The sequence below is a fragment of the Drosophila takahashii genome, chromosome X (assembly GCF_030179915.1).
Source record: "Drosophila takahashii strain IR98-3 E-12201 chromosome X, DtakHiC1v2, whole genome shotgun sequence".
NCBI lineage: Eukaryota > Metazoa > Arthropoda > Insecta > Diptera > Drosophilidae > Drosophila > Drosophila takahashii.
Genome location: NC_091683.1, coordinates 22,800,566 through 22,814,000, shown reverse-complemented (window position 1 = coordinate 22,814,000; position 13,435 = coordinate 22,800,566). Strand labels below are relative to the sequence as shown.

The 13,435-nt window shown below is 41.1% G+C and overlaps 2 protein-coding genes across 2 annotated transcripts in view; both read left to right on the top strand.

Moving 5' to 3' along the window:
• LOC108058867 (uncharacterized) overlaps window positions 1-13,435 on the top strand; it is a 32,753-nt gene that overhangs the window by 11,140 nt on the left and 8,178 nt on the right. The window contains exons 2-4 of the mRNA XM_017143834.3: window positions 3,231-3,776; window positions 4,548-5,018; window positions 5,077-5,198. Coding sequence (XP_016999323.2) covers window positions 3,291-3,776; window positions 4,548-5,018; window positions 5,077-5,198 — 1,079 coding nt within the window. The 5' untranslated portion in view covers window positions 3,231-3,290. The remainder of the gene's footprint in view (window positions 1-3,230; window positions 3,777-4,547; window positions 5,019-5,076; window positions 5,199-13,435) is intronic.
• On the top strand, window positions 7,041-13,425 carry S6kII (Ribosomal protein S6 kinase II). Its single transcript, XM_017143832.3, has 2 exons — window positions 7,041-9,594; window positions 9,759-13,425. The coding sequence occupies exons 1-2, from the start codon at window positions 7,446-7,448 to the stop codon at window positions 10,340-10,342; spliced, it is 2,733 nt and encodes a 910-aa protein (XP_016999321.2). The 5' UTR covers window positions 7,041-7,445; the 3' UTR covers window positions 10,343-13,425.

Below are 13,435 nucleotides of genomic sequence, written 5' to 3'. Positions count from 1 at the left end.
GGTTTGAAAGATAAAGAGTGTGTCTTTTACGTTTGCCTATGAGAGCTCCGGAAAGTGGACCAATTTCAGCATTTTTCGAACTTTGAGGTCCTTTTGCTAAGAATCCTTGCGTCGGGGAACTTTTTGGAAAACGCAGTTTAACTTCGGAATTCATAACGAATCCAAAAATATAGCATCCATCGAGGTAAATTTAATAAGCATTAAAAATGCTGCACAGTGTTATTAGTATGTTGCTTTGTTTTTAAGTTATAAGTTAAGGCCATAAAAAGTGGTCCTTCAGCGTTAATTCATCCAGTGTTAATTTTGTAACACAGTGTTGTAGGTTGTACTAGTATTTTTTCCGCACTTGGACTTTAAAAATTTAGCAATGCAGCTGTCAAAAGTTGACAACACCCGCAATATGTGGGAATGGCTTGTGGTTTTTTGGGGCTCGAAAAAAAATGTACTTGGAATTCGAAGGCTGGAGGAGGAAAGGGTGGGCTTTTCGAAACCAAATCGAAGGCAGCCACAACCGATTTTTCTCTGCTAATTGAAAAGTAAGCTATGCACGTATGTGTATTTGGCCAATTACGCCTAATTGCTGTCAAGGCGACAACAGTGAAAATGAAAAGTTCCACAAATGATCAGCCGGACTTGGGACCGTGGAAAGCTTTGTCGCCTGTCGGCGGAAATCGGTGGAATGGGGGGGAAAATTACTGCTGGTTGGCTGCAAGTGGCGAAATGTCAACAGCAAACAGAGAAATACCAAGCTAAATACCAACTTTCCTGAGCTCAGAGCAAAACATTATGTTTTGCATTTACTTTTGGCTTCTAGTGACCTAGTTTTAATACTTTTGCAGAGAGTACTTTAATTTTGCTAACAAGTTTGGAATGTATAAAAATACTAATTCATAATCAGCATCAAGAGCCGAGTCAATCTAGCCATCTCCGTCTTTTTTGCAGGGTTCGGTTTAAAATAAAGGTCCTGTTCGGACGTTTAGCCCGATAGCTCTTATAGAAACTATCGGATAAAATTATATAATTATGATAACCGTTTGATTTTTATCTTTAGTAACATTGTTTAGTTTTTTTTATTTTTTTGCGCTGTACTTGCTCCACTCCCCTAGATTAAAACGAATTTACCACTTGCACCAAACAATTTGCCATATCAGATGCCATTTAAGTGGTTTACCTCCATACGCCGCATGGAACCGCCAAAACAATGCGACCCCATGGCCCCAACTCCAAAACCAACCACTCCCCCATCTGCGTTAAACAGTGGCTTTATGCGCAGAAAAATATTGTTTTTATTTCCTTGCACTTGGGTTGCAGAAAATATTGAAATTAAATATATTAAACAAAATTTAAAAACAATTGTAGCATATCATACGATTTACAATTTTTTTTTGTGGAGTGCCTTAGCCTTTGTCTCGGTTTGGCTCTTTACATTTTGTTTTGGCTTTCGATTTCAGATTGGTTTTCGGTTTCAGTTTGGGTTTTTGTTTAATTGCCAACAAAGTGCGAACCGGTTCGCACAAGCCAAGAACAATGACAACCGGCCAGCAGCAGGCAAATGTCAAGGTGTTCCATGGCAGAACACTGGCAATGCCAGCCGGTTGACAAACGTTGACGTTGGATACGATTCTGAGCAGGTATTAAAAGTGGATTAATGGCGGGCGGAGAACTGACGATTATTGCGGCAATTATGCGACCAAATTGCGGCTTATAAGATCAATCAATCGGTGAACAGCCAAAAGCGATCGAACGGTGGATTAATAGGCGATAAGTGAGTGTCTTTCGAAAGTGTGTATGCCAAACAAAAGACTCAAGCAACGAACTTGCTATCTCATCGGGGTTTTCGGTGTCGATTCGCTTATCGAAGTATCATGGCTTTGTATCGAAAGAACAAATATACTCGAAAAAAGACCAATTATAGTAAGAAACCTAAATAGGTTCAGGACTAGTCATCAATATCAAAATCAATCAAAAAAAAAAACAACGATTTTTTTAAACTTTTTTTCTTGTAGAATAACATCTTAAGATTATGCAAAAAAAGTTTTAAGGCAATCGGAAAAAATCTTTAGAAGTTATGCCAAAATTAGTACCCTAACCTCTTAAACTTTAGGTACGTAAGTGCATCTTTAAGTGCGTTTTTCTCGAAACCACGTTTTGAAAGCGTTTTTTTTTATTTTTTAACTTTAAATATTTTATTTTTAAGCCGAAAGTCAAAGTTTTTAGGTGAAAAACGCATTTTTGACTTTGAACTATCGAAAAAAAATTAAAAATAAAAAAATAATAATTGGGCTTTCCAGGGGCGGGTTTTTTTAATTCTTAAGTGACATGTTAAAAGAAAATGGAAATCCGATCATATTTAGCGAAGGTACAGTGAGCACCGCAAAACGCCTTTTTTTAATAGTGTTCCAGCAATCTCTTTGCCACCGATATATTAGCCGATAGTATCGGCTTAAAAAATTGGTGAATGTTATTTAAATGACACTTAATAATATACAAAAGGTTTGAATTAAATCCATTCAACCAGTTTTTATAGAAAAAATCGCAAAGTTAGTCAATTTTTTTGGTGCCACCCTAGTCCACCCTAGTGTACACAGATCAAGTTTGAAAAGCGCTCCAATCGGACGTCTCGCATAGTAAAAATAAATAAATAATAGTAACAGTTATTTACATGCATCTTTCTAAATCTTATTTTTTTATGCACAACTTGATCGGGATAAAAGAAGTCGGAAGTCTATATCTTATAACTTTCATAGAAACAATAGGATGAAATCGGTAAAAAATTGGCGTTTTTCAGGATATATCGCGCAGTATATAAGCTAAGCTATTGACATGAATCTTTCCAAAAGGCGTGTGCCGATCGAACCTTTATATCATATGGCTTCCATAGAAACAATATATGTGAACAATTAAAATTTTTCATTTATAATATTTATGCTTTTCAAGTCTAATTTTCATTCGGCTCGAAGTTAGCTTCCGTCCTCGTTAATTGCTACATTAAGGATTAAAGGATTAAAGGAATTTAATACCATAGTTGCTTTTTTTTTAGCCGATTAAGTGGCTGCTAAAATGTATAATCATTATAGCTAAAGACATGTTTGCAAATATGCAAATACTTATAAAATTACAAAATTCATGATAAGTTTTCCAAAATTCAAAGCCGCATTAGTGCGATAATAAGGATATGACTAAAAATTAACTTAACTTGATAACTTATTTTAATTCTCTTTTGAATACAGCTTGTCAATGAACCAGTGACTTCACCATCGTCCTAACCCAATCAACTTAGCTAAGCAGAAATGATAGAGACCAGTAATCAGCAGTCAGGAGGAGTCGACTTCAATGGCCGCCACTCAGCATCGCCGGCCCGAACCATAGACTCGCATGATTCCACCACGGGCAGCATGGACACCATTGTGGATCGCAGCTTGAATCGCGAGGAACTCCACCAGGTGGCGACCACCATCGAGCAAAGCACAAATACCACGAACACGACGGGATCAGAAAGTCTGACCAACTCGCAAATTGGCATGTTACAAAGGGACGAAGAGCGGAAACAGCAGGAGGATCAGGAGCAGGCACGCCAGGATGCCCAGAGTCACATTTATTCGAGTCCAGTCTACGATGAGAAGCCGCCGGCAATGAAACTACTTTCCGCAGCCCTAGACCTGGACACGGAAAAGGCCAAGGCCAGGATTGACGAGGATAATAAGCCTAAGATGATTTCGCACCAGGAATTCAAACAACAGCTGGAGGAGGCTATGGTCTCGCGGCATCCCAACCAGGTAAGCAACGCATAAAGCAGCTCAATTTGAAAGCTAAAGACTTTTGGGAAAGTTTCATCGCGATAGCTTTAAAACTGAGAGACTAGTTCGCATAGAAACGGACAGACGGACATGGCTAGATCAACTCTAGTGATGCCGATTAAGAATATATATACTTTATGGGGTCGGAAACGTCTCCTTCACTGCGTTGCAAACTTCTGACTGAAATTATAATACCCTCAGTGAGGATATAAAAATTAAAACAAAAACTAGTAGTTTTTAAAACTGTCAAGAAAGTGTTTTGACAAAGGGCAAGAAAATGTTTGATATGAATGTTTACTTTTAGAATAATGAAACGAATTCCAAATTGTCATTAAGCACATGAAAAAACCATTACACTATGCAACATCAAAAATGTACCTCGATGGATGCAATTTTTTTTGAATTCGTTTCAAATTCCCAAGATAAGCTGCGTTTTCCAAAAAGTTTGCCGACGCAAGGATTTTTATCTTTCTTATCTTTCAAATGCCATACTTAGAATAATTTTATGATTTTTTTTAAGGAAGAAACAAATTTATATAGTCCAAAAACATAAAACATACAGTTGCGGTCAAAATAGTAGTATTGTTGCCGCCCTTTCTTGACAGTCTAAAAAATGACTAGTTGTTGTTTTTTAAGTACTTTAGCTTAATGCAGTGCAAGTTGGTATTTTTCCTCTTTCAATACACTATGTTGACATAATGTACATATATGAATGTTTTACGAGTATGTACACTCTTTCTTTTTGTGTAGCTGAACGCGACCAAGAGTGCGGCTAACACTTTGGACTCCAGGATCAGCCGGAAACAGCGCTGTCCGCCGGACTTCATCAAGTACAAGGAGGGCAGCGAGGGCGGGTGCAGTGCCTCCTCGTCGCTTTCAAAGGACCGGCGCAAGCGGAAGGCGAGTAATGAATGTTGCTCGGCATTTCCACTGCAAATAGTGCTGGGCACTCTCCAGTTGCTCCTGGCCATTTCCCTGGTGGCCCTGGGATCGCTCCTAATTGTCCGGGAGGCAGCCCTCTCTACGGCGGGATGCGGCGTCTGGACGGGACTAATAGCCGCCGTTACGGGTTCCCTTGGAGTGGTGAGCATGCGCAAAACGCAGACGGCCTTTTTGGCTCTTAGTTTGGTCTGCATCGCTAGCAGCACATTGGCCCTGGCCATTTCCGGCGTAGGTTTGTCCAGGGATCTCAATAGGATGGCGGAGCAAAAAGGGGAACAGGTATACTTTGGATCTCCATTTCAAAGACACTCGTCCCAATATCTCTATCCCCTTTCAGTTCGATTTAATCAATGCCAACAGCGAGGTCTCCGCCGCCTGCGGTCTAATTTTCGCCCTTTTTCTGCACTTCGTGGTTAGTATTGTCTCCGTCTATAGATGTGCCCTCCAGATTTGCACCAAGTGAGTAGAACTTTTTTACATTTATCTCTTTTTAGTTTAACAAATACATGTGTACATACCTAGAACATACAATATTGTTATTCATTTTGGTAATTTTGCTTTTCGAATAAATTGTCCGACTTTTCGATAGGTATTTGTAAACACAACAAAATCACACTTCAGTTTTTCAAAATTTGTAAATTAGCAAGTGAAAAAGAGAGAGAGAGAAGTATAGTAACGGGGTATCCATAAATATAAATTAAAATGTGAAAAAGCTAAATAATAAATAAAAATTAACTTTCCGTCTCGACGTGGGATTGAGCCCACACTTGCGGCTATAACCTTGAATAACATGTTCACGCACGCACGCGTTAGACCCTAGTCAACTCAAAAACTTATTTTATATACTAATTTTATAATGCTAATATCTTCCGAAAACATAAACAAAAATCACATATTTTCAACGAAAACACTTAGTTTTCCAACAAAAGCAACAAAAAATCCGAATTTTAAGGTTCAACGAATAATGGGACTCTCGCTGAATATGGTTATTTTTTATGGAACTTGCTGCAAACTATGGGTTTTTGGCATTGAGATTACTTTGTAGTAGAGATTAAAAGAAGAAACCATCACTACACTGCAAAAAAAAGTTGAAATGGCTCCAAGGAAAGCCATTTTCTGAAAAACTTCGTCAGTTTCTAGGGGGATTCCCTAAACTGTTGAATTGCTGAATTGTTGAAAATTCAACAAAAAATTTCAGCAATTAAGGGAACGACCCAAAATAGTTCCTGTTGAATTTTCAAACAGCTGTTATTTGTTGAAAAGTTTCACGGAACTTAAAGCATGTAAAATTTGATTTAATTTTGCTAGTTACGGTCTAAAAGTGTTACCAAGGTAAAAAGAACCACAAATATGCTTTCTAAGTTGATTTTAAAATAAATAATGCGTAATGGTGATACTAAAATGTTACAGAGTTGCCACGACTTTTAAAAAAAGGTGACAACTCTGGCTTTTCAGCAATTCAACAAAATTTTCAACAGCCCCGAGGCTGATGAATTGCTGAAATTTCTGAAAGTTGGCTTTGTATGGAACAGCTGATTAACAGCTGACCAAAATTCAACAATTCGGCAATTCAACAGTTTAGGGAATCCCCCTGATTTAAAAACTCAATTTCGAACTGATAACTCTTCGGAAATTCACTGGATTGGTCGGAGAAGTCAAGTCTATTGTCCTGGACATTATAATGAGGTTCCGGGATACATTTTAATATGACAATAGAGGCGGGAAAGGCCAAAACAAAATGTGGTGCACGGCATTATTCCAGGCGGTCAAAATTGCAACAGCGATTTTAAGCAGCCGTGTGCAATGGTATTTTCTGGTATTTTTGTGATATTTCCGTAGTTAGACTTAGTACCGCTGTACAGCACCACTATTTTGTTGGTATTCATTTTTTTTAATTGTTTTACTTGGGCCTTTTTAAATTTTTTGGATAAAGAAAGATAGGTTGAAATCTCAGCTTTTGCAACATCGGCGTCTGTGTGAATGGGTCGCAACAAATGTTTGCATCACATCTTTTTAAACAACTCCTAAGAACTAATTTTCAGTTGTAGCAACGATAATAGAGGCAAAAGCATAGTATTTTATTCTTTTGCCCGAGTTCACTTAAGGCGGCTAGCAACGTATTCAAAATTGGTATATTTTTGTGGTATTTTGTTCGTTTCTCCTACGAACTGCGGCTCTCCGAAGACTCTCGCCTCTCGCTCTCGGATTTCGTCGATATGAGTATGTAAATTTGGTGAAATACCGACATACGAAAACATCGATTGCAAAGAACGTAATCGATGTTTTCATTAAAATATCGCTGTAATCGATGTTAACATCGATTTTTTTGCAGCACTAAAAAAACTTTATTTATTGTTTAATGTGTAAATAATAGTGATAAGAAGCAACACAGCTGTGCGGATTGCGGAGCGGATAGCAAAGCAGACGGCGTATAAAACGGGGGCGCATTAGAAAAGTGCAGCTTGTTGGTCGTAGAGGGCAGCACGGAAAGCAGAGAAATCCGGAGAAGCAACAGCGCAGTCGGCAGCGACGCCCACGCAGCGGAAGTAATAAAAAAGAAAAGAGAAATCGGAAGGAGGGGGAAGAGCCGAGGAGGCGCAGGAGGAGGAGGAGGAGGAGGAGGAGGAGGAAAAGCAGGTGGGTCGAGTAAAGGAAAAACGGGAAACGAGGAACAGCAGTCCCACAACGCCAGCAGCTATCGAAGTCATGCCGCTGGCCGATTCCCAAAAGGATCTCCGCCAGCAGCCTCAGCAGCCTCAGCAGCAGCAGCAGCAGCAGCAGCAGCAGCATGTGTCCTCCACCAGCAGCAACAACAATGCGGAGCAACAGTGCAGCAGTAGCACCGGATTGGGCCTGCAGCTGCGCCAGCGCATGCAGATTACCTCTTCCGGCTGCAGCAGCCTCGCGGTCACGCCCATGGAGCACACGCCCACCGAGGACGAGGAGAGTGGCGGCGGCAGCAGCGGAGTCACCTCCTCCGTCACCACGGTGACCTCATCGCAGCGTCGCCAGCAGCAGCTGCATCAAGTGCAACAGCAATCCGCTTTGCAAGCTGCCCTCGAGCAGCATCACATCTCGCCGGCGGCAGAAGAGGATTTTTCCAGGGAAAGACCGGTGCATCGAACACTATGTGCGCCGCCGCCGCCGGAACTCATGGAGCTGAGTGATTCCGAGTCCCAGGGAGGCAGAAGAGAAGGGGCAGCTGGAACCGAACCGCTGGATGAGACCGAAAACGAATTCGAGCTCAAAGAGGTCATAAAAGAGGGTCACGACAAGGCCGACCCGTCGCAGTTCGAACTCCTTCGTGTCCTAGGCGAGGGCAGCTTTGGCAAGGTCTTCCTGGTGCGGAAGATTATCGGGAAAGATGCTGGTACGCTGTACGCCATGAAGGTGCTCAAGAAGGCCACCCTTAAGGTCAAGGATCGCGTCCGGAGTACCAACGAACGCAAGATCCTGGCGGACGTGGGGCATGCCTTCATCGTGCGCCTGCACTATGCCTTTCAAACGCCCGGAAAACTCTACCTGATATTGGATTTCCTTCGTGGCGGCGATCTGTTCACCCGTTTGTCCAAGGAAGTGATGTTTACCGAAGAAGACGTTAAGTTCTATTTGGCCGAACTGGCGCTGGCCATGAACCATCTGCACTCGCTGGGCATCATCTACAGGGACCTTAAGCCAGAGAATATACTACTCGACGAGCATGGTCATATAGCCTTGACGGACTTCGGTCTGTCCAAGCAGCCCTTGGATGGATCTAAGACCTACAGCTTTTGCGGTACCGTGGAGTACATGGCGCCGGAGATTGTGAACCGGAAGGGACACGATTTTGCCGCCGACTGGTGGAGTTTCGGGGTGCTCATGTACGAAATGCTAACAGGGAACCTACCGTTTCATGGCCAAACCCGTCAGGAAACTATGAATCAGATCCTAAGAAGCAAGTTGGGCATGCCGGAAAATCTGTCGCCGGAGGCGCAGTCGCTGCTACGGGCGCTCTTCAAGAGAAATCCCCAGAATCGCCTGGGTGCGGGTACCCAAGGAATACTGGACATCAAGGCGCACTGCTTCTTCGCCACCATCGACTGGGTGAGATTGGAACGAAAGCAGGTGCGTCCGCCTTTTATACCGGCGGTGAGCCGTGACGACGCCTTCTACTTTGATGTGGAGTACACCTCGAAGTCCCCCAGGGACTCACCGGGTGGTCCAATCTCCGCATCTGCGCATGAAATTTTCCGTGGCTTTAGCTTCGTGGCTCCTGTCCTCCTGGAAGGCCAATGTGCCGGCTCCAATAGCTGCTCCACCAGTGCTAGTCCACTGCATAATATAGCTCCTATTCCCGCTGTTCCGGCGGGTGCGCCTCGAACTTTACCCGGTGTCCTGCCCGGCAACTTCCATGCTGAGTACAATCTGCTGCAGGAACTGGGACGTGGAACTTTCTCCGTTTGCCGACTGTGCGAGCATCGCGCCTCCAAGAAGCATTACGCCGTTAAAGTGATCGAAAAGGCCGCTGTGGCCGCCGCATCCACATCCACATCCACGTCCGCCGATTGCTGGGAGGAAGTGGAGATTATGTTAAGGTACGGCAACCACCCAAATATCGTCACTCTGTATTCGGTTTACGAGGATGCGGGCTCCGCCTATTTAGTAATGGAGCTCCTGAAAGGCGGGGAGCTGCTCGATCGCATACTGGCCGTAGGTCAGATGTGCGAAAGCGAGGCGAGCGCCGTTTTAAGGACGATTGCATCCGCGGTAGCGTATCTCCATGAACATGGCGTTGTGCATCGAGACCTGAAGCCTTCGAATATGATATATGCCAGCATGCGACAGACTCCCGAAACCCTAAAGCTCTGCGATTTGGGTGAGTGTGGGGATCAGTGGGCTTATCCTCGTTATATAGACTTGCAGTCGGCTCTCCAGTTTATAAAAGCTGACTTACTTTAAGTAGGAAACCAATTGCAAGTCTGTATTTCTCAGAGCACTCCTTTCTTGTGGACCAGGAATAACCTTTCGATTTCCATCCAGGCTTCGCCAAGCAGCTGCGCGCAGACAACGGACTCCTGATGACGCCCTGTTACACAGCCAACTTTGTGGCGCCCGAGGTTCTGAAGCGGCAGGGCTATGACCTGGCCTGCGACATCTGGTCGCTGGGCGTCCTTCTGTACATCATGCTATCCGGCCGGACGCCATTTGCCAGCACTCCGAACGATTCGCCGGACGTAATACTGAAGCGCATCGGGTCGGGGCACATTGACTTCACCAGCAGTCGCTGGGCACTGGTCAGCGTGCCAGCCAAGGAACTGTTGCGCCAGATGCTGCACATAGTGCCGGAGAATCGGCCGACGGTAGCACAAATTCTTGAGCATGCCTGGCTGCGGGAACAGTTTGCCGGCGGCGTGCAGCTCACTGAGTACGCAGTGGCGCCCGGATCGCAACTTTCGCTAGGCGCCCAGCAGCAGCAGCAGAATCACATTTCGATGGCTTTAAGGGGAGCTGTGGATGCCACGTTTCGGGCCATTGCCATACCGCAGGCGGCCAATGTGGGCCCCGTAGAACTGTCGATGTTGGCCAAGAGGCGGGCCAAAGATAGGGCCAACCTGCACTCCTAATCCTGGGCCGCAGCATGGTGTCCGCGGCGCCAGGCCAAGAGGCAAATAATTCGGCTAGTTTTCCGACTCTATAGTATTCTAATCCAATGCTGCTGTGCCATACCGCGTCGTCTCGTCATTGGCAATGTGCACAAGCTTGGTCCACATCCACATCTGCTGGGCAATCCCCGCAAACGCTGCCGCAGCGCCAAGCTGCGCGTAGTTTAGTCTTTTGGGGAGTTTGGGCCCCATTTTAAGTATTTGACAAAAAGTGTTAATTATTTATTTTATATGAAAGCATACCAAGATGCCAAGGCCAAAAAGCAAAATGCGGGGCATCTATATACACATCTATAACTATAAAGATACGGTTATACATCTATATACATACATAGCTATTTATATAACGTCTCCTTAAGCCAGGGCCTCGAGAGCATATGTGTATGTGGCGCCAGGATCATCTCAGATGACGCCTGATCCCACAGTATTTATCCTTAAAATCGAAATTCGCACACACAAGTTTACAACATATAAAACAAAATGCATACATATTTTTAATTAAATTAATCGTAGCTAAATTTTTCAACATCACCGTGTTATTGTTGTTAAACTAATTAATTATAATTAAAATGAAAAGCGAAAAAAAGTATACACAAAAAAAAAAAACAAGAGTAAGAGCCACAATCCATTTTCTATTATTATAACTAACTTTTATCGCCAAACTAAAAAAAACATAATGAAGCTAAAAAACTGTGTAAAAAGATTATAAGTCGACAAAAAAAACAAAAGAAAACTAACCAAGAGTTTCCCACAACATTTTACTTGGAATGTCAATTTGCACAAATAACTAAGGAACTATAAGATGATTTACATAATGACGAAATTATACTGTTTATGTACATACATTCATTAAAGCGTGGGATGAAACTATTATATTCGGATTTATAAGGCAAAGGACATTAAAACCAGATCATTTTGTTTAACATATTCTTTTAAAGCTATTCCCATATGTAACATAGTACATCTTGTAATTTAATTCCTAGCCCACAAGAAAGGAATCTAACTTTGGCAAGCCGAAGTTTATGTACCCTTGCAGATCGTTCCTTGGCAGCCAAATAAATAGCCGCACAATATTTAACATTTTGATTTATATGTGTATTTGTAAAACCAATAACAAATTATGGCCATTTTTTATTATTTTGCAACTCATTTCTGATCCTTCCTATGGAAGGTATAGGATACAGTTGTCTGATCCGAACCGTTCCGAATAATATTCTACCTGCAAAAGAAATAAGACTATTAGGAAAGTTTCATCCCTAAAGCTTTAAAAATGACAGACGGATATGGCTAGATCGACTTGACTGTTGATTCTGATCAAAAATAAATGTACCAATATACTTCAGGGTCGGAGACGTCTCTTTCAAAGCGTTGCAAACTTCTGCCTGAAATTATAATATCCTCTGCAAGGATATAAATCCTAAATCCAACATGTTCACTGTCTTATAGTACTAAAAGTTTCATCTCATCGTGTACATACTGAAAAACAGTTGTGACAACATCAAATTGGTTTCCCATTTCGTTTGCTGATGTCTTCCAACAGAAGTTGTATCGCTTTACAATACCTTAACTTGAATGTTCTAAATTACACTACGGTGGTTCAGATCCGAAGTCGTAAAGTCATTTCTTTAATAAACTTTATAATACAGATTTGATTGTGTCGCCCCATCGGTTAAACATCAAACGATCAGACTATTTTTTGCCACAAGAAAGACAACTAAAAATGTGATTCTATAAGCAAATTTTTCGCTACTTCGTTTGCAATTCAATTTTTGCCAAGAAAAACTTGTTAAAAACTGTGTTAAAATAATTATTAAAAGATATATACTAAACAAAAATGGGACAAAAACGAATAAAAATATGTACAAGATTCATGTGAATCGAAATCACTTTTTAAGAAAGCTATGTCATCTTGAAAACAAAAGTTTCTCCGACATTTTTGGGGCTTATTTGGCTGAATGTGTGTGCTTTGAGAGTGTGCGTATGTGTTTTGTGTACGTGTGTGTGTGTGTATGCTAATAAGATTTACGCGCTGTGCCACTACTAAACTTACTGCTAACAAAAAACAATAATTGCATATACACCACCTAGAAAATGTTAGTTAAACTTGCAAAAAATTTTAAAACAAATAACTTCACCAAATGATAAACAGTGTATTTTAGCGGTGTGAAGGAAAAAGGTGAAGGGGGATTACGTATATTTATCCAAAAATATATATTAAATTAGCTAGCTGAGGAGTAAATAAAATTTTAAAAGGCACTAACTTTAATTTTGATTTAAAAATGATTTCATTTCAAAAACACCCTGAAATAAAAGTTAAAAAAAATGTGGCTTCGATAAATTTGTAGAAGATATTGAGCAGTATGAAGCAAAAGTTTCAACATAAATACTCAAATCAAATTTAGAGTTTCAAAACATGATAGAAAAAATTCCAGAAATGTTCCGTTAATTACCATATGTTAAAACATTTCAACAAATTTGTACAAAATTAAATAAAAGAAAGATTATTGCTATGATTAAACTCTTTCAGAATTTAATGTCAGTACGGACCCTTCGGTTAGTAAAGATTTATGTAGCAATATTTATTTGAAGCCCATATGTATTTGTTATATTGTGACCTACATATAATAACAATTAAAAAATATTACCGGTTTGATAAAAAACCTACCCAAAAAAGACAGAGATGGCAAACAATCCCCAAGCAAAGGAAAATAACCAAGATTTTGATCCCAGCGTTCAACACTCACTTAAATTATTATAATCAGACCTCAAACTCGACCTGGACGTCGACTAAATTCCCTAAAAAAACACACACCAAATATATATACGGATGCTACGTACATATATTTTCTTAGTAGATTTTTACAGCTTCCAGAACTATATATTCGTATGAAAGAAATCTCATAAAACCAAATGAGTTATTTAACAAATTACTGAGCAACACTTTTATTGTAATCGAAATCGATTCAAAGTTATTGTAAAGTTAAATCCTAAAAAAAGTCAAGAGAGATGATTTGAAACAAGAAATAAACATTCAAAGTTCGAAATTGTTTTGAT